Raw genomic sequence first — 26,622 nt, forward strand, 5'->3', positions numbered from 1 at the left:
TCTTTTTTTTTTTTTTTTTTTTTTGATTTATTTATTTGAAAGCCAGAGTTACATACATAGAGAAAGAGACACAGAGAGAGAGATCTTCCGTCTGCTGGTTCACTCCCCAAATGGCTTCAGTGGCCAGAGCTGAGCTGATCTGAAGCCAGGAGCCACGAGCTTCTTGCTGATCTCCCATGTGTGTGCAGTGGACTAAGCATTGGGCATCTTCCACTGCTTTTCCGGGCACATTAGCAGGGAGCTAGATCGGAAGTGGAGCGTCTGGGACTCGAACCATATGGGTGCTGGCACTGCAGGAGGCAACTTTACCCAATATGCCACAGCACCAGTCCCTAGCCCTCATTTTGTCAGTCCTTTTTAGCTGTTTGTCTTTGAGTCTTTGTGAAGCTAGACGCTTTCTTCATACAGTAACACCATCTTTGTGCATTCTTATGTTGAAAATGTGGTGTCTAAGTGTTTAATGCTTACTGAAATCACACAATTACAGTAAAAACGACAAATGCAGGGCGGGGTGGATGAAGGAGCCTATGAGTCTTGGTGAGCGTGGCTGAGAGGGTGGGGCCCTGGGAGGGCTGATGAGCCCCACGTCCAGTGAGGTCTCTGCTGTGTGGCGAGTAGGCAGCTCAAGTCTGGCAAATTTACCCAGCGACGGGTGGAACTCACTTTGTGTTTAATGTATCACCGCACCAGTCCCTTGAAGAGTGCGGGTAGCTGTGGATACAGGGCTTGGCCTAAAGGCAAGGCTGTGTCCGTCTGTATAGTACTTAGGTTTTACAGAGTGAGGGTTGCAAGCTTCTGTTAATAACCATTCGGGGCTCTGCGGGCTGCAGGGCCTCCTGCGGCCCCTCCCCCCCACTGGTGCAGGGTGCAGCCCTGACTAATTGGGCACGGAGGGCATCGCTGTGCGTTGGTAACTCTGCAGATGTGATGGCGGGCTGCCCTGTTAGAGCTCTGCCAGACCGTACATACCTCTGTTCAGAAACGCTCGGTCGTCTCCCTCGGAGCTGCTCTTCAGTGCGAGTCCCTCGCAGGAGCGCAGGCTGGAGGTTCCTGTACACAGAGCAGTGAGGTGTCTGCGGGTTGCTCAGCCGGCCTGTGTTGGCCCTGCAGGTGTTCACGCTGTGCCTGTCTCAGATGATGAGCTCCTGTAAGTTCCGGAGGAGCGGACCCGGCCCTGAGTCATGCCGAGTCAGCGTGCAGCTCACTGGTGCCTTGGAGACGCTGCTCTGTGGCCCCCGCTGTGCTCGTAGGGCCCTCACTGGGTCACGTGTCCTGGTATCCTGGCGTCTTCCTGCTCAGCTGGGGTCCGAGGCCGCCAAGAGGCAATGGAAAGGGGCCTGCAGGCTGGAGACGTCCTAACCGTGCTGCGATGCTCCTGCAGGTCCTGGAGATGTTTATTCTGGTCCTGCAGCAGTGCCACAAGGAGAATGAGGACAAGTGGAAGCGGCTGTCTCGCCAGGTTGCTGACATCATTCTCCCGATGCTAGCCAAGCAGCAGGTTTGTCACTCGAGTCTGGCTTGCAGTGTGCAGCACGCGTGATGTACTGCTTTTGGAAGTGGATTGAGATTATCGTGAATGGCGGGTGGTCATCAGCGCGTGACAGATTCCTGCTTTGACAGTACCTCTTGGCGCTGGTCACAGTGTGTGTTTTCTGACAACGACCTGCTCAGGCTGCCATTGTCTGCCTACTTGAGTGAAGAAATCATAGCTCAAAGGGTACTGGAGGTTACCCGAAGGTTCTGGGCTTGACTTGGTCCAGGTCTGACTTAAGCCTGCACCTGGTCCTGTTTCATGGCACTGCCCCCGTCCTCCTGTCAGTCATGCGTTTTCTGTGGTCCTTGGCTTTTTGTTTTTGGTTTTCCTCATCATTGATGCGGTACCTGAGCAGCTGTACATCATTTAATCAGAGCTGCTCTACTGCAGTGACACCGCTTGTGGTGGGGAATGGTCTGACCGCCGTGTCAGGTGGGGCCGACAGAGCTGTGTTCCCGCGGCGCAGGTTCCGCAGGTACCGGTGCATAGGAGCTGTGTGCACTGACAGCTCCTCTGTAGCCAGGGAAGGGTGGAGGGTCTGCTGAGGATGACCCTCAAGATGGGCCCACAGCGTGCCTGGCACAGGTGGAGGTTTTGAGTGGCCTGCAGGCACGTTTGTTCATAAAGCAAGCCCTGGACCCTGGGTCGTGCGTGGCTCTTGGCACGTGGAAGAAGCCTCCTGAGGATGGCTCTCCTGAGACCACACGGACGGTGGCTGGGCCTTGGTTTCTGGCGATAGTGAGACGTGGGTTCAGTGATGTCTGGGGCTCCGGGGCTGTATGTGGATCCTCTTGGGTCACGTTCGGCACACTATGTCCAGTACCCATCAGTAGCTCAGCACAGGTACTGGCAGTGGAGACAGGAATGAACAAGGCAGATTTAAAAACACCTTGTCCTGCTGGGGACAGCAGAAAAACAGGGACGCCTGTAAAACGTCGGCTGATGGTGAGTACTCCAGAGCACCGAGGGAGAAGAGAGCGGGCAGTGTCACGGAGAGCGGTGACAGGCAGAAGAGAGTGATAATGTCACGGAGAGCAGTGACAGGCAGAAGAGAGTGATAATGTCACGGTGAGTGGTGACAGGCAGAAACTTTGCTGATGACGTAATGCTTGAGTATGCTGGAAGGCAGGGAGTGTGACCCTGCAGATGGTTGGGGGGAGGGTTGCAGGGAGCCAGTGGCAGGGCTCGGCCCCGTGGGGGGACATGCCAGTTAGTGTTCCAGGGAGCCAGTGGCAGGGCTCGGCCCCGTGGGGGGACATGCCAGTTAGTGTTCCAGGGAGCCAGTGGCAGGGCTCGGCCCCGTGGGGGGACATGCCAGTTAGTGTTCCAGGGAGCCAGTGGCAGGGCCCGGCCCCGTGGGGGCACATGCCAGTTAGTGTTCCAGGGAGCCAGTGGCAGGGCCCGGCCCCCCGTGGGGGGACATGCCAGTTCGTGTTCCAGGGAGCCAGTGGCAGGGTTGGGCCCTGTGGGGGGACATGCCAGTTAGTGTTCAGGGAGCCAGTGGCAGGGCTCGGCCCCGTGGGGGGACATGCCAGTTAATGTTCCAGGGAACCAGTGGCAGGGCCCGGCCCCGTGGGGGGACATGCCAGTTAGTGTTCCAGGGAGCCAGTGGCAGGGCCCGGCCCCGTGGGGGCACATGCCAGTTAGTGTTCCAGGGAGCCAGTGGCAGGGCCCGGCCCCGTGGGGGCACATGCCAGTTAGTGTTCCAGGGAGCCAGTGGCAGGGCTCGGCCCCGTGGGGGCACATGCCAGTTAGTGCCAGTTAGTGTTCCAGGGAGCCAGTGGCAGGGCCCGGCCCCGTGGGGGCACATGCCAGTTAGTGTTCCAGGGAGCCAGTGGCAGGGCTCGGCCCCGTGGGGGGACATGCCAGTTAGTGTTCCAGGGAGCCAGTGGCAGGGCCCGGCCCCCCGTGGGGGGACATGCCAGTTAGTGTTCCAGGGAGCCAGTGGCAGGGCCCGGCCCCGTGGGGGCACATGCCAGTTAGTGTTCCAGGGAGCCAGTGGCAGGGCTCGGCCCCGTGGGGGCACATGCCAGTTAGTGCCAGTTAGTGTTCCAGGGAGCCAGTGGCAGGGTTGGGCCCCGTGGGGGCACATGCCAGTTAGTATTCCAGGGAACCAGTGGCAGGGCTTGGCCCTGTGGGGGGACATGCCAGTTAGTGTTCCAGGGAGCCAGTGGCAGGGCCCGGTCCCGTGGGGGCACATGCCAGTTAGTGTTCCAGGGAGCCAGTGGCAGGGTTGGGCCCTGTGGGGGGACATGCCAGTTAGTGTTCAGGGAGCCAGTGGCAGGGCCCGGCCCCGTGGGGGCACATGTCAGTTAGTGCCAGTTAGTGTTCCAGGGAGCCAGTGGCAGGGCCCGGCCCCGTGGGGGCACATGCCAGTTAGTGTTCCAGGGAGCCAGTGGCAGGGCTCGGCCCCGTGGGGGGACATGCCAGTTAGTGTTCCAGGGAGCCAGTGGCAGGGCCCGGCCCCCCGTGGGGGGACATGCCAGTTAGTGTTCCAGGGAGCCAGTGGCAGGGCCCGGCCCCATGAGGGGACATGCCAGTTAGTGTTCCAGGGAACCAGTGGCAGGGTTGGGCCCTGTGGGGGGACATGCCAGTTAGTGTTCAGGGAACCAGTGGCAGGGCTCGGCCCCGTGGGGGGACATGCCAGTTAGTGTTCCAGGGAACCAGTGGCAGGGCTCGGCCCCGTGGGGGGACATGCCAGTTAGTGTTCCAGGGAGCCAGTGGCAGGGCCCGGCCCCGTGGGGGCACATGCCAGTTAGTGTTCCAGGGAGCCAGTGGCAGGGCTCAGCCCTGTGGGGGCACATGCCAGTTAGTGTTCCAGGGAGCCAGTGGCAGGGTTGGGCCCCGTGGGGGGACATGCCAGTTAGTGTTCAGGGAACCAGTGGCAGGGCTCGGCCCCGTGGGGGGACATGCCAGTTAGTATTCCAGGGAGCCAGTGGCAGGGCCCGGTCCCGTGGGGGCACATGCCAGTTAGTGTTCCAGGGAGCCAGTGGCAGGGCCCGGCCCTGTGGGGGGACATGCCAGTTGGGGTTCCAGAGGCTGGTGTGGGGACCAGCCCTGGGTGAAGCGAGAATGTGAGGCCTGCTGGCGAGGCCATCAGGGAGGACTTTGGGGAGCTTGAGAGGGTTTAGCATAGTGATGTGGTTTTAGTTTTATAGGCTCATTGTTTTTACTTGTCGCAACAGAGGAGAGAGCTCCCACCCACAGGTCTACTTACCAGATGCAGACTACCGAGAGAGCCGGGAACTCAGTCTGTCTCCCTGTGGGTGGCAGCACCCAGCTGCTTCCCAGGTCTGCGTTAGCGTTATCTGGAGCCAAGTATTCGACCCAGCACACTCCAGTGTGAGCTGTGTGAGGTGTCAGTGTCCTACCCGGCTTTTTTTTTTTTTTTTTTTTTTGTAAGATTTATTTATTTATTTGAAAGGTAGAGTTACGGGGGCTGCAGCAGCCAGGGCTGGGCCCGCCTGAAACCAGGAGCCTGACCTCAGTCTGGGTCCCCACGTGGGTGCAGGGGCCTAAGCACCTGGGCCGTCTGCTGCTGCTTTCCCAGGCCATCAGCAAGGAGCTGGACTGCAAGTGGAGCAGCTGGGACTCAAACTATAGGGGGTGCCAGCGTTGCAGGTGGCGGCTGCTCGACTCTCTGCGCCACAACACTGGCCGCTGCTGGGCATCTTTGCTGCTAGGTCAGACGCCTTTCAATTCTTACTTCTCAGTTGAAAGTGTACTCCCAGGGGAGGCGAAGGCCGAGCAGGGAAAACACGTGCAGCCCCAGGGCACCGAAGAGGAGCCATTGGTGGGCATCAGTGGCACAGGGTGAGAGTAGGACCAGCAGGGTCTGCCAGTGGCTCAGATGTGGATGCGAGAGAGAGAAGCGTGAGGATGACTTGGGGTGGTGGACGAAGTTGCAGAGGCTGGAGCAGTGGGCCTCAGGAGGAGGTTGGGGTCTGGGTAGGATGTGTTCTGTCGAGACCCCTGTAGATGCTGCCTGCTGGAGTGAGGCTGGTATTGGGTGTGTGAGTTGGGAGCTGCTGAGAGACCTGGCAAGATACACACGTTTGAAACTCGACAACGCAGCAGTCCTCGGCTCAGAGGTCAAGGAGGTGAGGAAGGGCCCAGGAAGGGGATGGAAAGAAACTGCCAGTGCCCGGGCAACAGAAGCAGGCGGGTTGGGGGTGGAAGGGGTCAGTTGTGGGCGTCCTGAGAGCTGGGCCTCGGTTTGGCAGTGGTGCTAAGGGCACTGAGACGGGGCTGGAGAAGAGCAGATAGAGCAAAATCCTGCGAAGACAGTGAGAGGCAGAAGACTCCCTAGAAGAGAGAACTCTGGTGGGCGGAGCATAGACTCCCTAGAAGAGAGATCTTGGGGTGGGCGGAGCATAGACTCCCTAGAAGAGAGATCTTGGGGTGGGCGGAGCATAGACTCCCTAGAAGAGAGATCTTGGGGTGGGCGGAGCATAGACTCCCTAGAAGAGAGATCTTGGGTGGGCGGAGCATAGAGGGGAAGCTGGCAGGAACGAGGGCAGTCCATGCAGAGAGCAGAAGACAGACTGGAAACTGCAGTGCACAGCGGAACACTGCTGGACAGTGCCCTTGAGCAGGTGGCCTGGGTCCAGCAGTAGCGTAAATGGCGCTGGGCCTTTGTATGAGTATGTTGGGCTCTTCCAGAGTTGGAGGCGGCTGGATGGGCCAGGGAAGCCCTGGGCACTTGGAAGGTTTCAGATGCCTGCATTGGGAAGTACCCCACCTCCTGGCAGAGTTGTTGACTTTGTTACTGTCTCTCGGTAGCAACAAAAATCTGAAACATCAGTAGGGGAATGATTGAACACCTTGTAGTATAAACTTTGCGTCCATTAAAAGTGGTTGTTGCGTCCATTAAAAGTGGTTGGTTTTAAAGCCAGTTGCCTTGGGAATTCTCCATTGTATTGTTAAGTGAAAAAAAGCAGAAACAATTAGGATCTGAAATTTCAGAATAAAGCGGAACACTTTTCTGCTTGTGTGTGGGGATGTGGTTATAGAATATGGAAAAGACTGGGCAAGTGACACACCAGCTTGCTAGCCTTTGTGACTTGACTGCTGGGCAGGGCAGGGTGGGTGCAGGTGCAGGAAAGGAGGAAGCAGGTGTGTGCTGTTCCATGTGTGTAGAAAGAGGTGTGTGAAATGCCTGTCACCTGAACACTGGATAAAGAAATTATGGGATGTGTGCACCATGGAGTACTGCACAGTGGCAGAAAAAAAAAGAAATCCTGTTGTTTGCAACAAAATGGATGAAACTGGAAAGCATCATAATTAGTGAAGCAAGCCCATCCCAAAAGGACGGATACAGTATGTCCTCCCTGATCTGGATAACCAGTAGAGCACCTAACAGGTAACCTATAGAAGTGGAACTAACACTTAAAGATGCAGTGACCTTGAACAGCCCTTGTCTCGACTGTTGGGGAACAGTTTTTTTTTTCTTCATACAATTTGTTGAACTCTACTTAGTATAGACTTAATCGTATGTGTATGAAGTTAACTGAAAATAGAGCTTAGTAAAAAATAAGAATGGGACTAGGAGAGGGAGGAGGAAGAGGTGTGGGGGGGTGGGAAGAATCACTGTGTTCCTAAAGTTGTATTTATGAAAAACATCAAGTTTGTATTGCTTAAATAAAAGCTTTCTGGGGGTGGGGGGAAGAAAGAGGTGTATGAGAGGCAGGTCCCCAAGCATGGTGACAGTTGTATTAGGGCAGTTCCACTTGGTTTGCTTCATACTTTGTGTATATGAATCTTTGAAGAAACCATGTCGTGTATGCAATAAGTGTGTAAGGGAGAAGATTTCCAATGACGATCGAGTGTTCTTAGCTGATTGTTTCATTCACTACTGAAATCAGAAGGCGTTTAAAGAAGGGATGATCGGGGTGGGCGTTGTGGCACAGGGGGCGGAGCAGCTGCTTGGGTGCCCACATCCTCTCGGGGGCCAGTCCAAGCCCCTGCTGTGGCGCTTCCAGCCCAGCGCCCACTGAAGTGCCGGGAAGCAGTGGCTGGAACCGGAGTTCCTGTCCCTCGTGAGAGAGACCTGGACAGTCTGGTCCTGGCTGTCGTGGGCGTCTGGGGAGTGAACTGGCAGGTGGATGCCCTGCCTCTCCTCATACCTCCCCCCATTGCTCTGCCTTTTACATGAACACATTTTCTAAAAAAGAGATTTGTGACCATTTGCCCTTGAGATATGGGACCTGAAAATAAAAGAAGCTGGCATTTCTGTCGGCTCACATGGAAATGCTTTGGGCTTCAATTCCACAGATGCACATCGACTCTCATGAAGCTCTTGGAGTGTTAAACACCTTGTTTGAAATTTTGGCCCCTTCCTCCCTCCGTCCGGTGGACATGCTTTTGCGGAGTATGTTCGTCACCCCAAGCACGATGGTGAGTGTTGGCCAGAGTGTCGGATCTGTCCTGGGGCTTGTTCACGCACAGACGGCCACCCTAGAGCTTGTGGCTCAGGCTGGGGTGACGTTCCCAGGGGAGACAGGTGCTGCGTCTCTGGAACCACACTTAGAGAAGCAGCGATCCGAGACACACCCTGCGGTGCTGAACAAGGGCTCACCGCATGAAATTGGCAAGCAGGGAGGGTCTCACCCTCTCCTGTTCTGCAGCTGCAGCTTCCTTATCCTCTTTCTTCTAGGCATCTGTGAGCACTGTTCAGCTGTGGATATCAGGAATCCTGGCCATTTTGAGGGTTCTGATTTCCCAGTCAACAGAGGACATTGTTCTTTCTCGGATTCAGGAGCTCTCCTTCTCTCCGTATTTCATCTCCTGTCCAGTGATTCACAGGTTAAGAGATGGGGATGAGAACGCAACACCGGATGGACATAGTGAGGGGAAGCCAACGAAGAGTTTGCCGGAAGAAACGTTCTCCAGGTGACCCAATGAGTCCTGTCTTGGGAGAAGTCCGTGCTTGCAGGATTGATAAGTCTGGAGTAATTCTTCATCTTGCTGCAGCCCTGTGTAGCTTTGATGTTTGAATTCAGATACATAGAAGGCCGAGTTACAGAGAGAGGGAGAGACAGAGAGCAAGCTCTTCTCTACTGGTTCACTCCCCTAATGGCTGCAACGGCTGGGGCTGGGCCAGGCCGAAGCTGGGAGCCTGGAGCTCCATGCTGGTCTCCCGCGTAGGTGGTAGGGCCCAAGTCCCTGGGTTGTCATCTGCTGCTGTCCCAGGCACACTAGCAGGGAGCTGGATGGGAAACAGAGCTGCTTGGACTTGCACTCATACAGGAGCCGGCATCACAGGCTTCACCCTGTTGTGCCACAGCGCTGGCCCCTCCAGCAGAAAGTTTAAAGCATAAGGACATGTGCTAAAAGTCAGTCTTGTGCTTACTCTCGTCATGTGCTGGCAGTTCTGCACGCTGCCAGTAACAGAATACTCCCCGATAAGGAGGGTGGCACCCACTGTATACCGCAGTGTCAAATTTGTCCTCCCTCCCTCCTGAGGACAGGGGTCACGATCAGGCCCTTGGAAACGCTTGTGCAGAGACAAGGGTCCCTCGGCCTCCAGACCTGCCTCTGCACAGGGGTGCCTTCCCAGCAGGCCTTGCTTGGCTTGCTGTCGGTGGAGATGAGCACGGCAACTCTTCCTGTGCACACAGCCTGTGGCTCTCCTGTGTTGTGTTGAAGCACAAGGCCAAAACCAGGGGTCCCTTCAGTTCCCGGGGTGGGGGAGGGGTGTTGTCAGCTAATACTTGTGCTTTACATCGTACAAAACTGGAAAGAATGCTGTGTGTCGTTTAATCCTGACCCCACGCTGCCAGTCTGTAAGTGGGGAAGGTGTGGAGTGGCCAGCATTGCTGTCACGGTGTGGACTCCCTTTGCGTATGTCCGTCCAGATGCGGCGGGGCCGTGTGGGGGTGGTCTGATCCCTGCTGTGCCTCTTCCTGTTGAAAGGTTCCTGCTGCAGCTCGTCGGTATTCTCTTAGAGGACATCGTTACGAAGCAGCTGAAGGTGGAGCTGAGCGAGCAGCAGCATACCTTCTACTGCCAGGAGCTCGGCACGCTGCTGATGTGCCTGATCCACATCTTCAAGTCTGGTAGGCGGATGGGCCTGGGCTGCGCGTCCCCGGGGGCCCCTGCCCTGCTCCGCGTGCCCGGCGCAAGCTGTGCTCTGCTCAGCAACTTGTGAGCTCTTGGAAAGCGTTTCGTGGGTGGTAAGACCCGCAGGTTTACTCTGGTGTATTCTGAAAAGGAACGCGGAGCAAGGTGGTGGGAGAGTCTGGTATGCCCACGTTCTTAGCAGCGCTGCTCACGGTGCACGCGGGTGGACGGGTGAACAGGCAGGTGTGGTCTGTGCACACGGGGACTGGTGGTCAGCCTGTGAGCAGAAGAGAATCTGACACCTGCCCCAGCAGATGGGCTTGGAGAACGCTGTGCTGAGTGAGATAGTTTGAGGACACTGTGCTGAGTGAGATAGGCCAGTCACAGAACAGAGACCCTGCGATTCCTCCTGAAGTGGGCTCTCAGAGAGTCACACTCAGGGACAAAGTTGAGGGTTGTTAGGGGTGGGGGATAGAGACGGGGGGAGTTTAATAGGCACAGTTTCAGTTTTGTGAGATAAAAAGAGTTACGGAGGGGCTGGCACTGTGGCGTACTTGGTTAAGCCTCCGCCTGTGGTGTCAGCGTCACATATGGGCGCCAGTTCGAGTCCTGGGTGCTCCACTTCTGATCCAGCTCCCTGCCAACGCACCTAAGAAAGCAGAGGAAGATGGCCCAAGTGGTTGGGCGTCTGCTACCCACGTGGGAGACCTGGAAGAGGATCCCTGCTCTGGCTTCAGATCGGCCCAGCTCCGGCTGTTGTGGCCATGTAGGGAGTGAACCAGACGATGGAAGACTTCTTTCTCTGTTTCTCCATCCCTCCCTCTGCTTCTCAAATAAATAAATAAATCTTTAAAATACAGCAGTGATGGAAATGGGTGTTGGTGATGGTTAAATCATGTTTCTCAGAGCCATTATGCTCTGCCTTCTCAGTGCCTAGCAGGAAGCTGGATCAGAAGCAGAGCAGCTAATACTCAAACCAGCACTTGGATGCACGAGCAGGGGCTGAGCTCACTGCACCGCCACACCAGCCCCTTCTTTTTACTTTGAAAAGGTCTTTTGACTTATGCTTTACGGATCACTGGAGTAAGTTGGAGGTTGAGAAAATATGCCTTGTTAGCAAGTAATAGATTCATTTTTTATATGTTGGTCATTTTAATACCTTGCTATTAATTATCTGTATTCCATCCAGGAGACCTCCGTGTCTCTGAGGACTTCTCTGTATAGAATGGGTGTGTGCATGTATGTCCACTTGGATTTCTGTGCGGTTCAAGGAATTTGCCATCCATTGCTGTAATTTTATTGTCTTCTTTGTCTCAAAACTGGAAAGTCAGAGTTACAGAAAGAGAAGTCTTCCATCCTCTGTTTCACTCCCCAAATGGCTGCAGCAGCCAGGGCTGGGCCAGGCTGAAGCCAAGAGGCAGGATCTTCATCCAGGTATCCCATGTGGGTACAGGGGCCGAGTACTTGGGCTGTCCTCTGCTGCTTTCTCAGGTGCATTAGCAGGGAGTTGGGTCAGAAGTGGAGCAGCTGGGACTCAAACTGGCGCCCACATGGGATGCCAGCATCACAGGCTGTATATAGCACAATATAGCACAATGCCAGCCCAGGGAATGTATTTTTACTTCTACTGCTGGGTTTTTCAGTAGGACCTGCAGCAAAAATGTCTTGGCATCTGCACTGTGCCATGTGGGTCATCATGGCCCCTGAAATGTGCCTAGTAGGATTGAGGGCCTGGCTGTAGAAGTTTTTATTTATTTATTTAATTTATTTGAAAGGCAGAGGAAGAGAGAGTTTTCTTCTACCCCTACTGGCCCACTCCCCGCATAAAATAGCTTGGACTTGCTGAAGTGGTTGAAGCCAAGAGCCAGCAACTCAATCCAGATCTCCCATTTGGGGGCAGGGTCCCCCCACCCACTTTAGCTGTTGCCATCTGCCTCCCATGCGCTAGCCGGAAGGTGGAATGGAGAGCAGTGCACTCTGATATGGAATCCAGACATCCCTGAATGGCAGCTTAACCGTTGTGCAAGGTGCAGTGGCGTAGCCGGTAAGGCTGCTGCCTGCAGTGCCGGCATCCCGTATGGGCGCAGGTTCGTGACCCGGCTGCTCCTCTTCCAATCCAGCTCAATGTTATGACCTGGGAAAGCAGCAGAAGATGGCCCAAATGCTTGGGCCTCTGTATCTGCCATGGGAGACCTGGAAGAAGCTGCTGCTGGCTCCTGGATTCGGATTGGTGCAGCTCTGGCTGTTGCTGCCAATTGGGGACTGAACCAGCAGATGGAAGACCTCTCTCTCTCTCTCTCTTTCTCTCTCTCTCTGCCTCTCCTTCTCTCTCTGTGTAACTCTTTCAAATTAAATAAATATTTTAAAAAATTGTGCAAAATGCCTGTCTTGAAAAACTTAATTTTTAAAGAGAGTGAATTTTCTATTTTAAGGTTTATTTACTTATTTGAAAGCCAGAGTTACAGAAAGAAAGAGATATCTTCCATCCATTGGTTCACTCCCCAAACGGCTGCAAAGGCCAAAGCAGGGCCAGGCTGAAGCCAAGAGCCAGTAGCTTCTTCCAGGTCTCCCACATGGGTGCGAGAGGCCCAACCACGTGGGCAGTCCTCTGCTGCTTTCCCAAGGGCATTAGCAGGGCGCTGGATTGGAAGTGAAGCAGGCAGGACATGAACTGCCGTCCATATGGGATGCCGGCATCACAGGCAGTGGCTCAACCCCTGCACCGCACCACAACACTGGCCCCAGTTTTGTTTTTTTAATTTTTGTTAAGCCGCTCTGCGTGGCTGGGGACTACCTTTGCTGACAGTGCAGCCACATTGAGAAGCAGCTCGCTCTACTGGAAGGAATCTGGGCTTGGAATAGGCAAGTGGGTTTGTGGCTGGTGTCTCTGGACACTGTTTCATTGGCCTGGCGTTTACAGATAACACGTGTGTAAGCATACATTCCTTTTTGTTTTTCTTGTTTAGTTTGCATTTCTTTTAAAGATTCTAGGCAGTAGAACACTGGTTGGTTTTTTTTTTTTTTAATATTTATTCATTTCAAAGCGTTACAGAGCGGGGGGGGGGGGTGTCTTCCATCCGCTGGTTCATTCCCTAATTGGCCGCCATGGCCGGAGCTGCACTGATCCAAAGCCAGGAGCCAGGAGCTTTTAACGGGTCTCCCACATGGGTGCAGGGGCCCAAGCACTTGCGCCATCTTCCACTGCTTTCCCAGGCCACAGCAGAGAGCTGGATTGGAAGAGGAGCAGCCAGGACTCGAACCAGCACCCATATGGGATGCCGACACTGGCATCCCATGGCAGTGGGTGGCTTTACCTGCTACGCCACAGTGCCAGCCCCTTTGATTGGTTTTAAGATAGAATTGATAGAATTGAAGCAATATTTAGGTTATTCATGCTTTGTTAAAACAGAGGCAGTGATTCCTAACTGTCCCTTGAAAATTCAGACTTTTAAATTTGTCCATTTCAGAGACGCATTTTGAAATAGAAACTAGTTTGAATAATGGCCTTGCCTTTTAGTTTGAGGGAGGGTATTTATCCCAAAATTGTTTCCTAGTCCAGATTCATTGTGGTGTAAGTGCAGTAGCTAAGAAAGAGACGTGTCCTTTGGGTGTAAGGTTCGTATCTTTCTCTTCTCCTCCAAGAGGGATCAGCTCAGAGCCACTAGGGTGGCAGCACAGCTCAGCCAGTCGCAGCCCGGGACTGTTCAGGGAAGAGTGCTGTGTCCGTGCCAAGCTTGTGCACTTTGCTTTCTTGACCTCGTTCCCTGAAAAATACAGTGTGACAGTTGTCTCCCTAGTGTCACCACGCAGGGAGGATTTAAGGTGCACGTGAAGATGGGTGGCGGTTGTATAGAACCGCTGTGCTGCTTTCTGGAAGGACTGGAGCCCGTGGGTGCCAGTGCCTGAGGGCGTCCTGGAGCCAGTCGTTCTATCAGGTCCATCTTAAACCCAATCAGAGGGGCGGCACTGTGGCGTAGTGGGTGAAGCCACTCGCTGCCTGCGGCGCCGGCATCCCATGGCCCCAGGAAGTGCTTTCCCACACCGCGTCTCATTGCCCCTTCCCACCTGCCATCAGATGCTTGCCCAGTCCGCGACAGTAGGAACTGTTTCCTGTGATTGACGGAGGACAAGTGGCCCTCACACAGGTGTGAGTGGACGGAGTGAAGGTGCAGCTTGTGTAGCCCCTTCCTCCTAGGCTGGGCTTTCTCACCGCTCTCCCCCAGGATTTTGAAAGGGTCAGTGTCTCTGCCTTAGGGCCAAAGTCGGACTGGTAGAAGAGAGGGAGAGTGGTTGTCCCCGCACTGATGGCAGCTGCTTGAGCAGAGAAGGGCTGCTGACGTGGTGACGCCGGGAGACGTGGTGTTCTCCGTCAGGTGTGTGGCACGTGTGTTTGTCTTCCCAGTGGACAACTTCCCCTCTCCTCTGAGGAGGGACTTGAGCTCTTCCTGTCACTTCTGCTGTTCCTTGAATCGGTGCGGGTCCGAACAGCAGCTCGGGTTTGTGGAGCATCCGCGTGGTGTGGCCGGTGTGTGACGTGTGAGGAACAGACGTGTTGTGTCCATGCTTGGCTGAAGGGGCTGAGCCCAGCCATGGTTCAGGGTGGACTCGAGAATTCTGTCTCCAGAGACTGAGTGTGCACCCTCTTCCGGCCTGCTCTCAAGACGGTGTTTCACCAAGGCCTGCTCCTCTCAGCACTCCCCTGCTTTGGTCCTCACCATTGCTCTGAGCCCTGGGCCCGCCCCTCGCTCCTCTCCTCGTCTCTCCGGGCTCCCTGTGCCTCCCTTGTGCCACCTTTGCAGTTCCTAGGCCCTGCCTGCCTGCCTTCTCTGTGTCCCACACGACTGGACGTGGCCACTCAGGAGAGCAGGGAGGGAGAGTCTCCACAGAGCACCTTCTGCCCTCCACCCTGCCCTCACTGCTGCCGCTGTTCCTTAAGGTGGCCACGGAAGCCAGCATTTCGGCGACGTACGCAGGGTGCAGCCTGACAGGACGCAGCCGTTGTGCGCGTCACAGCCACCTCGACCTCCTGGTGACCCCGGAGGCCCTCCTACGCCTCATTATGACACTCAGCTCTGACTGCCAAAGTCCAGGTGTGTCCTGGTCAGCCAGGGGCTCCCCTCGTCTGTAAACCTTTGTCTCCTGCCGCGCGGTGCAGAGGTCCGCTTCTGCCCGAGAGCTCCCTGATAGTTCCTGCTACATCCTGCAGCGTCTTCTTTCTTTGGTTTCCTGACACCTCCCATGTGTGGCAGCCACCTCTCACGCGTCAGGTCTCTGAGCGTCCCGCAGGAGCAGGTTGCCTCCTGTGTCTGCGACTGTTGAGGCTGTTCACTTCCCTTCACGCAGGGGTCCAGGGACCCTCCTTCCTGTGGCTCTGTGTGCCTGGGGAAGAGGAGGGGAGGCAGAGAAGGTTGGTATCACCGTGGGTGAGAAGCAGTGGACGTTGCCTTGTGATCTGTGGGCACAGGGGTCTGGGGCGGGCCGTCCTGGCTGATACCTGCTGGCCAGCTTGGCAGGGAGTTTGCCGTTGATGATACAGTTGACAGTAAGGATGAAAACAGATGAGTTCAGGAAGCGGGTGCCGAGGCGGGTGTCGCAGCGGGTGTCACACGCAGCAGGCTTGGTGGTCACTCCAGAAGGTGCTCTCGTAGTCCTGCTCACAGTCCCAGTGGGGTCTCCCTGTCCTTCTTAGGAGTTCTGGCCAGTCCCTCCTGGCACCTGAGCTCTGCTGTCCTGACCCCTCCTCTCCTGACAAAGACCTGGAGCCACGTGGCCCCTTCCCCGCCGTCCCTGTCCTGTCCTCGGCCTGCTTCCCCATGGTCTCGTCTCAGGTTGTCCTGAGTTTCCTCTGCTCACTGAGTACCTCTCGCACACTGACGGGGCAAGTGTGTGCTCGTGTCCGCACTGTAGCACCTGCGGCTGCTCACTTGCCCGCGGCTGCAGCCTTACGTGGAAAGAGCCTTAGTCGGCCGCTTTGCCGTGCTTCCTCGGTTCCTGACCCTCCCTCTTGGTTAGGAGACAGCCCCACGAAATAGTCATGCTGCTCGCAGTGGATTGTCCCTCTCGTTCCTCAGCCCTCCTGCCCCCCAGCCTGACACCTGTTGGGTCCTGGTTGCAGCCTCTCGGTTGTATGTGTGCCCTGACTTGCTGTCCTTGACCTCTCTTCCCTGTGCCACCCCCATCTCTGTCTCCCTCTTGGTGGGTCCGTGTTCTTTGTGACCTCTGTCACTTGTTTCCTTCAGCTTCTAGATGTGTGACTTGCCCTGCCCGTTGCCCGGCCTCGCTGACTTCCTGCAGGGCTTCCTCTTCTCGTTAGCGAAGTCCACACCCATCATCGGGTTCTTCAGATGCCAGTGTTGCTGCAGGCTTCCCCCAGCACACACCCTGGCGGCCTGTCCAGAATCCATCTGTTTCCTGGGCGCTGCCCTCTGAAGTCCACCTCACCTCCACCTGCACTTCTCCCAGCAGCACTCTAGCAGCAGTGGGGGCCCCGGGCGGTCGTCCACCCCCCTCCGACCCCGCGCCAGTCATGTGCTGGGCTCTGCAGTCCTGCAGTGGCGGCGGCCCCGGGTGGTCGTCCCCCCCGCGCCAGTCATGTGCTGGGCTCTGCAGTCCAGCGGCAGCGGCAGCGGCCCCGGGTGCTCGTCCCCCCGCGCCAGTCATGTGCTGGCTCATATACCGACATTGTGACTTCATGAACAGGTAGCGTACTCAGTTCCCTTCCACAGGTGAGGATTTTGAGGCCGCAGCTGGTGTACATCCAGGGTCAGCCAGCGGAGACAGAGCTGAGCCCGTCAGTGTGGTCTCAGAGCCTGTGTGAGCAGTCTCCCGGAGCACGGCCCGAGTAAACCGTCCTGTGGCCTGGCTCTCAGGCTCCTCCCAGCCAGCATCAGCCCCTCACGTGTCTGTTAGTCCCACAAGGGAGCCATGCAGCAATGGGGCCTCAGAGGATGGGGTAGGGTTGGCTGGGCTGCAGGGGCCAGGCTGACCAAAAGCACAGAGAAACCTTTGGAACTCACAGGGCCAGCGCATGGCAAGCCCCCGGGCCGCTGAGGTTATTTGTCTGTTGGCTTCTTCCTTTGTCTAGGGCTGTAGGTTTGACAGCTCATGGAATGGTGAGGAGTGTTGTCCTTGTTTGCCCCTGTTTCAGGGCCCTTTCCCCCTTGGGGTTTGCTGAAATTCCAGTCAGAAGTAAGATTCTGCCTCAGCGCTAGCAGGTGACCCAGGGTATGTAGGCAGAAGAGCCGGTAGCCGTGGAGCCTCGCCCTTTGCCTGCACGCTGGGTCTCGCTGCTTCTCCTGCTGCGCTTTGCACTGTGTGCAGGGTTAGTCCCTGGCACAGGCCAGCCCTCAGGAAGCCAGCACGGTGAGGAGAGAGACAGGCACGCTGCGCTGGGCGGGGTTTCTGTAAATGAGCTCATTCACTCCCAGAGGGAACGTCTTCCAGTCCTGAAAAGGGTGTTGCGGAGAGACCTGTGGGCGTGTGCAGCGTGAGTCACTGACCGTGCAGCCCACCTCCCGGGTGCTCCATGGCCCCAGCGTGTGTCATGTGTGCTCGTGGGGCCTCCTCCTCAGGCTCAGCACCCCAGGGGTGGATCACTGCTCCTGCTGTGGCCCTGTGTGATTGGAGGTGCTGGGGTTGCCTGCCTCCTACTTGGGAGTCGTGTCCACACTTACTTGGAGCCCCCTGGGGAAGCCGGCAGTGCCAACCAGTGGCGGGGAAGATGGTGGGAGAGTTGACAGCGTGCGCTTTTTTGGCTGGTCCATTAAGTGAGTAGGATATCTGTTTCTGCTCACAACTGCCAAGTGCTTTGAGTACGTAATGTAGGAAGGGGCTGTCCTTGTCTTACCAGGGCCAGATCTTACAGCTGCATGGTGTTGGACCAAGATGGGCAGTGAAGACACATCCCCACAGTGAGTTTCTTTGCTTGGTTCTAGGAATGTTCCGGAGAATCACAGCAGCTGCCACGAGACTCTTCACGAGTGACAGATGCGAGGGCAGCTTCTACTCCCTGGAGAGCCTGAACGCACGGGTGCGCTGCATGGTCCCCACGCACCCGGCCCTGGTGCTGCTGTGGTGTCAGATCCTGCTGCTTGTCAACCACACCGACCACCGCTGGTGGGCAGAGGTGCAGCAAACGCCCAGGTAGGCCTGGCTGCCCACCCTGGGTGCAGTCCGGGGGATTGCAGATGCTGGCGTCTGAGATGCTGAGTGACTTGCGGCTTGGCTACTATTAAGGCATTTTTATTTCCCACTTTTTGTGAGGTTTTGTAAGATCTGCTGCGTATTAATCTTTCTTTCATGTATTGTAGAGGGAAAAATGTGTTCCAACAAGAGGCATTCAAAATAGCAGCTGCCTCTCAAATGTGATTTTCTTTGACAAGTTCTTTGGCGCCATTCCATCTTGTGGGTTCTGCTTGTCAGGGTGTATGCCTGCGGCTCAGCTCTGGTGCCTAAATTGGCTCCACAGCCAGACATGTTGCAATGCCGCACTTCATTGTGAGTTAAATGTGGTTCTCATTATTCTGATGAATTAATTATTTAGCAAACTTCAAAACTACTTGGAAATACCTTATTGTTTATTTTTATTTTTAATATTTAAAAAGACTCCCTGAGTCTTGCAGACGGCCAGCTGTTTGCAGAAAGTTTCCAGGTCTCGGCCTGGGTTTCAGGTGCTCCCTTGCTTCCATGTCCGCACGTGTGGAAGGAAACCCCGTGGCCTGCAGCTCGGTCCTCACTGCAGTGTCGCAGAAGGCTCATGAGCTCCACGGGGAGAGAGGAGAGCGTGCGTGCTGGCAGCTCTCCTGCCCCGTGTGAGAGGCTGGTCCGTGGCCCTCTGGCTGGAAGGTCCACTGTCAGAAAGCACTGAGCAACCTGCTGTGTGCGCCACGTGGTGGAGTCTGCAAAGGAAGAGGAAGGCTGCGCCTGCCCCAGCGTGTGGCCGTGAGGCTGGAGGGAGCGGCCTGAGGCAGCCCTGGCACTGCACAGAGGACTGCCGGGACGGAGGACTGTAGGAGCCAGGAGACAGGAGGTCGTCAGTCAGCCGGAGTGGTTAAGACGCACTTCAGGAGCGACACTGCTGGTGGTGCCAATGTTGCCAGTGCATGGAGCATACCGTGAGCACCGGGGTGCCTCGGAGCCACCGCGGGAGCCTGTGGGCCATCCCAGCCCTGTCCTCGACTCCACGCTGGGCCTGATGACTTGGCCCTGAATAATTGGTTTTTGTTTTAAGATTTATTTATATATTTTCAAGGTGAAGAGACAGATCTTCTGTCAGCTGGTTCACTCCCCAAATAATTGCAACAGCCAGGTCTGGGCCAGGACAAAGCCAGGATCCAGGAACTCCATCCTGGTCTCCCACGTGGGTCGTAGGGGCCCACATATGTTGGCAGCCATCTCTGGTCTTGTCAGAAGCATTATCAGGAAGCTGAATCAGTGGGAACAGCCTGGACTAGACCTGGAGCTCTGATGTGGGATGCTGGCTTCGCAAGCAGCAGCTTAACCTGCCAGCCCCTGAGCACTTGTGTTTTAACTGGCTTTTCATAGGAGTCCGGTGCACTCCGAAAGTTGAGTTGTGCTGGGCAAAGTGTAGAGGGTAGGGCCTGCATTCACTGTTGAGGACAGAGGCTTGGGGGCAGTGGAAGGGGAGGTGTCCCCAACCCCAGCCAGTACCTGAGGCAGCGATGCTAAATGCCGCTTCCCCTCCTCTCCCAACTGGCCCCTGTTGGTGGTGGTGGGTGGTGAGGACGGACCTCACTCCTCACTGTGATGGTGGGAGGCAGTCCTCCCAGAAATGTCCCTGTCACAGAGACAAAGACTTGTTTCAGTAGATGAAAAGGAACATGTGAGGAAGAAATAAATGCATGTCTACGATCCTTGGTTATGGGTTTTTTTTTTTAAGATTTATTTATTTATTTGAAAGAGTTACAGAGAGGTGGAGGCAGAGAGAGAGAGGTCTTCCATCTACTGGTTCACTCCCCAGATGGCTATAATAGCCAGAGCTGAGCCAATTCGAAGCCAGGAGCTTCTTCCGTGTCTCCCACGTGGGTGCAGGTGCCCAAGCACTTGGGCCATCTTCCACTGCACTCCCAGGCCATAGCAGGGAGCCGGATCAGAAGAGGAGCAGCTGGGACTTTAACTGGCATCCACATGGGATGCCAGCACTGCAGGTGGAGGCTTTACCCGCTACACCACAGCACCGGTCCCTTTGGTTTGTTTGTTGTTGTTTTTGTTTTTTGTTTTCTTTTGGATCTGGGTGTATAAAAATAGCTAAAAGGGTCAGTGCTGTGATGTTTTGCCAATAAAGCCACCTCCTACAGTGCCAGCATCCCATAAGGGTTCCTGTTCAATTCCCAGCTGTTCCACTTGTGATCCAGCTCCCTGCTAATGCTCCTAGGAAAGCAGCAGACGATGGCACAAGTACTTGGGCCCCTACACCCACATAGAAGATCCAGAAGAAGCTCCTGGATCCTGGCTTCAAATAAATAAATCTTTAATTAAAAAAAAAAAAAAAAAACCAGAAAACCAGAAAGGACATTATTGGAACAACTGGGTCCGGAGCCAGGAGCCTCCTCCAGGACTCCCACATGGTTGTAGGGGCCCAAGGACTTGGGCCATCTTCTGCTTTCCCAGGCCACAGCAGAGAGCTGGATCGGAAGTGGAGCAGCTGGGTCTTGAACTAACACCCATATGGGATGCCGGCACCGTATGCCTCAGTGCCGGCCCCGACTGTACAGTTTTTAAGAGGAGATTAGCTGCAGGGGAAATGGAGTTACAGGAAAAGTGGTGATACGATGGCCCAGTGACAGAGCCAAGCTTACAGAGAAAAGGAGCGTCTGGAGTTGGCAAGAGTGGGTCGGTTCTGGGTCGTAGACATTTGTTGTTCTGCATTGCTAGATTTTTAGAGTTGAATTTACAGTTTGTTGATTTCTCTTTGGGTATGAATAAAGATGGGAAATCTGTCACTTCCTGATCTTAGCTCCGTCTAGCTTCCTCATGGGAACCTTCCTGGCTAGTCTTGGTTCGGGTTAAGTCTCAGTACCTCTTCTCACCAACCTTTCCCTCTGCTCTGTGGTGGGTGGCAAGGCTGTAATTAGTTCCTGCATGCTTTTTGTAATTCTGTAGGATCCTCTGTGTGCGAGCACAGGATCCCTGAGCAGACTTCTCTGCCTTCCTTCCCTTCCGTGTGGGTCTTGTGTGTTTTCTCTGCCTGCGTAGAGCGGCCCTGCAGTGCCAGGCGAGCTCCTGTGCGTGCGCTTCTGCTGGGGTCAGAGAGGGGCCTCTCCCTCCTTGCTTAGGGTGGTGGGGGGAGAGGACTTCAGCACCCGAAAGCACGTGAGACAGCCTGCAGAGGCGTCACGCTGTGTCACCTGCAGACCTTTCGCCTCACTTGTCTGAACCAGAGATATAACAGCTGACTCAGTCACTGCACTTACAAACTGCCTTGGGAGCTGCTTCGTGTCGGCGGCCGAGTTGCCCTTTCGCGGCACAGACCCTGTTCCCTGTTCTGAGCGCCGTGGGCCCTGCTGTCCCCACGCAGGCTGCTGCCTCCTCTGTGTTCTCCGCCAACTTGGGCTTTCCTTTCTAGACGGCTCACTCCTGTCTGACAGATGTGCCTGCTTATTCTGAGGTTGTGTCAGAAGCCTTTGAGTAACAGAGGTGCTTCGAGTAGATAATACGTTTTAAAAGAACTAAGCCCAGAGTGAGTGGGGTCTGGAATTGGGCAGCTGCGCGTGGTTGGCAGCGGGGCAGCGTCTCTTGACCCCTCACTGACCTTTCATACTGGCCACTCTGCTGTCCTGAAATAAAACTAATGAGTCAGTGGCTTTTGCACCCAACTATGCTTAAGTCTCATAAAGACGAATTTAATAAAGGTAGCATAAGAGTAGCTACGCTGAAGTCGCTGTTCAGTGTGGGAGTGCTGGGCAGAGGCCTAGCATTTGTAGGGTGCACCAGCACAGTGTTTCCAGAATAACGAAAGTGCATCACTGGAAGTATGAACTAGAAAACAGAGCCACTGTCCTTTTTCTGGTAGGCCTGGCAGCTGTGAAGTTGCTGTCTGGCTGTTAGAGACGTCCCTCCTGCTTCCCTCTCCGTCCTCCCTTGCCAGACCAGGCATGCCTCAGAATACTGCTGACCTGACGTGACCTTGCTCCATTTCCCTTGCCTGGCAGCAGATGGCACAGATCTTGTTGCCATGCAGGGTGTTACCCCAGACATCCCGGGGTCAGAGGGAGCAGTGCTGGGTGTTGGGCTCGAATCCAGAGTCTCACAGTTCACAAGCAGGATTCCCACCTCTTGGAAAAGGTCAGAGAGGAGCATTTGGCCTCGCAGTCAGGACGCTGCCTGTCTCAGTCCTGGCCCCGCTCCCACGGCAGCTTCCTGCTGAAGGGCACCTGGGAGGCAGCAGCGGAGTCCCTGCGCCCACCGGAGGCCAGGATCCAGGTCTGGTCCCAGCTGTGGCCTCAGTCACTGTGGTGCTTGGGGAGCGAACCAGCAGATGGAAGACAATTTCTGTCTCCAATAAGTAAGTAGATCAGTAAATGAAAATGATTTTAAACAGTGCTTCCACACCAGCACGCTGTGTGGGCCTGGTTACAGTGATGACATTTTGCAGGAAGATGAATGGTAAAATGTCAAAACCTACAAGTTTTCTTTCTGCTCTGTTGACAACTGTCATGGTAGATGGAGACTTTCTTATTTATTTATTTGAAAGATGAGAGGGTGGGAGGGGGAGGAGGAGAGGCAGAGAGAGAGCCCACCTGCTGGTTTACTGCCCATGGCACACAGGGACACACCAAAGCCAGGAACCAGGAACTCAGTCCAGGTGCTTCGTGTGGTCGACGGGGACCTCACCACACAACGTGCCACCTGTTGCCTCCCGGTACGCATGTTAGTAGCAGGACATGCGGACTGGGCGAGGAGCCTGGACTCTACGCAGGTACTTTGGTGTGGGATCCTGGTGGACCAACCAGTGTCTTAACCACTGGGCCGCGTAGCCACCCCTGAGGTCTTAGAGCTGGGATTAAACATAACCCCCTGATGAACTTCATGTGTGAGGCCACTGCGGTGCCAGAAACACCGTCAGCGCCTCTCGTTCCTTGCAGGAGACACAGTCTGTCCAGCACGAAGTTGTTTAGTCCACAGATGCCTGGAGAGGAGGAGGATCCCACCGTGGCAGCCAGACTTGGAATGTGCAACAGAGAAATAGTTCGAAGAGGGGCCCTCATTCTCTTCTGTGATTATGTCGTAAGTGTGAAAAGGCCTGTGGGGGGGCAGGGGCGGGGGCGCTGGGAAGCACTGCGTGTTGATGATGCTCACGTGGACCCTCAGGAGCCCAGGCTGCCCCCATCCTGCTGGCTCCGTCCAATCCAGACTGCTGGCACTTGTTGAGTCCCGCCCTGCCGATCCTCCGGGGAGCCTTGCCTTCCAGCGCCTGCATCCAGGCTCCCACTCCTGCAGACAGTCACGAGCTACTCTGGGCCGTACATCTGGCTGGACTTTGTGTTAAGTGCAGAGAAGCAATAGAATAGCAAGAAACTTTTTTTTTTTTTTTTTTTTTTTTTTGACAGAGTGGACAGTAAGAGAGAGAGACAGAAAGAAAGGTCTTCCTTTTACCATTGGTTCACCCTCCGGTGGCCGCTGCGGCCGGCGTGCTGCAGCCAGCGCACCGCACTGATCTGAAGCCAGGAGCCAGGTGCTTCTCCTGGTCTTCCGTGCGGGTGCAGGGCCCAAGCACTTGGGCCATCCTCCACTGCACTCCCTGGCCACAGCAGAGAGCTGGACTGGAAGAGGGGCAACTGGGACAGAATCCGGTGCCCTGACCGGGACTAGAACCCGGTGAGCTGGCACCGCAGGTGGAGGATTAGCCTAGTGAGCCGCGGCGCCAGCCACAAGTAATCTTAAAGATATTTGACTGTTGTAGGGTTCTGATTTTTAAGCTTATTTAAAAATTATTTAAATTATTTGAATAGTTTTTAAGATTTATTTATTTATTTGAAAGACAGAATTACAGAGAGTGGTCTTCTGTTGACTGGTTCACTCCCCAGATGACTGCAGTGGCTGGGGCTGGAAAGGCTGAAGCCAGGAGCTTCTTCTGGGTCTCCCACGTGGGTGCAGGGGCCCAAGGGCCTGGGCCATCTTCTGCTGCTTTCCTAGGCCACAGCAGAGAGCTGGATCAGAAGTGGAGCAGCCGGGACTCGAACTGGCACTCACTGGTTACAGGCAGTGAACTAACCTGCTGTGCCACAATGCTGGCTCCATTGAATACCAGTTTATAACCATGAAACTAGTATCATATGTTTACCGTGGATAATTTACAAAAATCAAATTAGTAAACACACACACACACACAAATCTGCAATCATAATACTCAAAGATGACCAGCAGTTACATTTTGGTCTAGACTGTTTTTCCCATACCCATGTGATAGTGTGTACATTTTTTTTTACTGTGAGCTAAGTATCTTACACACATTGTTGCAATGGGAGACAGTGTTAAATATTCTGCATCAGAAGAGGAAGTAGACTTCTTCAAACTAGATGTTATACAGAACTTTTTGTGGTAATAGCAATTTATTTTTTTTAAGATTTATTTATTTATTTGGCAAAAGCCAGAATTATAAAGAGATCTTCTAACCACTGTTTCACTTCCCAAATGGCCATAACAGCAGACCTGGGTACTCTGAGGCCCACCTAGAAGCCCTAGAAGCTTCATCGGAGTCTCCCACACGGGTGGGGGCCAAGTTCAGGCCACCTTCCACCCCTTTCCCAGGTGCACCAGGAGAGAGCTGGATTGAAAGTGGAGCAGCTGGGACCTGAGCTGGTGCTTTTCTGGGATAGTGGCATCCTAGACAGTGGGTTTACCTGCTACATCACGATTCCAGGCCTGGTAGCAATTTATTAATATTCATTTTTTGCTTCACATTTTTGATGTTGGAACTTTTTCTTTTTGTTCCATTTTTAAGAAGTAATACATAAAGTTTTTTGTAGAAACAGAAGCAGAGGGGCCAGACTGTGCCATAGTGGGTAAAGCCTGCACCTGTAGTGCTGGCATCCCATATGGGTATTGATTTGATTCCTGGCTGCTCTACTTCCAATCCAGCTCTCTGCTGTGGCCTGGGAAAGCAGTGGGAGATGGCCCAAGTCCTTGGGCCCCTGCACCCACATGGGAGACCGGGAAGAAGCTCCTGGCTCCTGGCTTCAGATCAGCCCATCTCTGGCTGTTGTGGCCATTTGGGGAGTGAACCAGTGGATGGAAGACTTCTCTCCCTCTCCCTCTCCGCCTCCTTCTCCGCCTCCCTCCCTCCCTCCCTCCCTCCCTCCCTCTCTCCCTCTCTCTCTCTCTCTCTCTCCCTCCCTCTGCCTCTCTGTAACTCTGCCTTTCAAATAAATAAGTAAATCTTTTAAAAAAATAGAAGTAGAAGATAATTAATTTTGTAGATTAATACTGTCAAGTAATACAAATTAGAAATATTAATTATTAACCAGGTGTCAAGGAACTGATGTTTTTTTAAATTTATTTTTTATTTTTTTGACAGGCAGAGTTAGACAGTGAGAGAGAGAGAGAGAAAGGTCTTCCTTTTTCCGTTGGTTCACCCCCCAAGTGGCCACTACGGCCAGCACGCTGGCTGGCGCGCTGTGCTGATCTGAAGCCAGGAGCCAGGTGCTTCCTCCTGCTCTCCCATGCAGGTGCAGGGCCCAAGGACCTGAGCCATCCTCCACTGCCTTCCCGGGCCACAGCAGAGAGCTGGACTGAAAGAGGAGCAACCTGGACAGAATCCGGTGCCCCGACCGGGACTAGAACCCGGGGTGCCAGCGCCGCAGGTGGAGGATTAGCCTAGTGAGCCGTGGCGCCAGCCAGAACTGATGATTTTTATAGTTTCTCTTAGAAGGATTATGAATCAAGATGAAGAGGCCATATGTGTGCTTTTTCCTTTAAAGATTTATTTATTTATTTGAGAGTCAGAGTTACAGAGAGACAGAGAGCTCTTCCACCGGCTTGTTCACTCCCCGATGCTGCGATGGCCGGAGCTGGGCCAATCCAAAGCCAGGAGCCAGGTGCTTCTCCTGGTCTCCCATGCGGGTGCAGGGCCCAAGCACTTGGGCCATCCTCCACTGCCCTCCTGGGCCACAGCAGAGAGCTGGACTGGAAGAGGAGCAAGCGGGACAGAATCCAGTGCCCCAACCGGGACTAGAACCAGGGGTGCCGGCGCTACAGGCAGAAACTTAACCCACTGTGCCACGTTGCCAACCCCCTGCATGTGTTTCAAAGTATTTCTCATTTCCTTACAATTCTTAGAGGAAATGTGCTCACCTAAAATCCGTGTACTAGAAAGGTCTGTTCATCTGTTCATTCTGTCAGGACGCACTCTCACAGTGCGTTCCTTCCTCCACTGAAGTTTCCGAGTGGAAGGTAACTGGGGAATTCCCCTGGGAGGGCCCCCTGGAGCCCAGAGGAGAGTAGAAAGTGCCCTGGACAGGAAGTCTTGCTCCCAAGCATTGTGCTCCTGGCTGGTGGCTTGCCAGGTGGTGCCACGCTGCTCACGCCTGCACTGCCTGTGGGCCACACTGCCCGTAGCCCTCCCCATGGAATAGGAGCACATCTTTTCCTCCTGTCTTTGTGGCTGCCCTTGGGGAGCTGGACCTGCCCAGTGGGTTTTGACTGTGCGTGGTCTCTGCCACGGCGTGTGGCTGACAGGAACGGACTCTGTGAATCGTTGCCTGCCCTCCGTTCTTTGAGTTCAACACTGTATTTTCACTCAGGTTTGTATTTGGAATTTGTTTTCTCCTGCCCTTCTGCCTTTTCTATGGCATTAGTATCTGTCCCCTTCTTGTCTACTTGAAAATGAAGATGAAAGCGACAGAGAAAGGGAGAGACAGATAGAGATCTTCATCAGCTGGTTCACTCCCCAAATGGCCATGACGGTCAGTTCTGGACCAGGCGGAAGCCAGGAGCCAGGAGCTCCATCTGTATTTCCCACATGGGTGCAGGGTTTGAAGTGCTTGGGCCATCTTCCATTGGATGAGAAG

The 26,622-nt window shown here is 54.7% G+C and overlaps 1 protein-coding gene across 5 annotated transcripts in view; it reads left to right on the forward strand.

Annotated features, from left to right (window-relative positions):
- The window catches only part of HTT (huntingtin), a 166,441-nt gene that overhangs the window by 107,580 nt on the left and 32,239 nt on the right, over positions 1-26,622 (forward strand). For all 5 annotated transcript variants that reach the window (XR_011386170.1, XR_011386171.1, XM_070067983.1 and 2 more), the window contains exons 37-42: positions 1,382-1,498; positions 7,808-7,930; positions 8,190-8,425; positions 9,449-9,591; positions 17,530-17,737; positions 22,699-22,840. Coding sequence is in view for 3 of the 5 variants with exons in the window: in XM_070067983.1 (XP_069924084.1) it covers positions 1,382-1,498; positions 7,808-7,930; positions 8,190-8,425; positions 9,449-9,591; positions 17,530-17,737; positions 22,699-22,840 (969 nt within the window). In the remaining 2 variants the exon portion in view is untranslated. The remainder of the gene's footprint in view (positions 1-1,381; positions 1,499-7,807; positions 7,931-8,189; positions 8,426-9,448; positions 9,592-17,529; positions 17,738-22,698; positions 22,841-26,622) is intronic.

Source organism: Oryctolagus cuniculus, chromosome 2 (genome assembly GCF_964237555.1).
Source record: "Oryctolagus cuniculus chromosome 2, mOryCun1.1, whole genome shotgun sequence".
NCBI lineage: Eukaryota > Metazoa > Chordata > Mammalia > Lagomorpha > Leporidae > Oryctolagus > Oryctolagus cuniculus.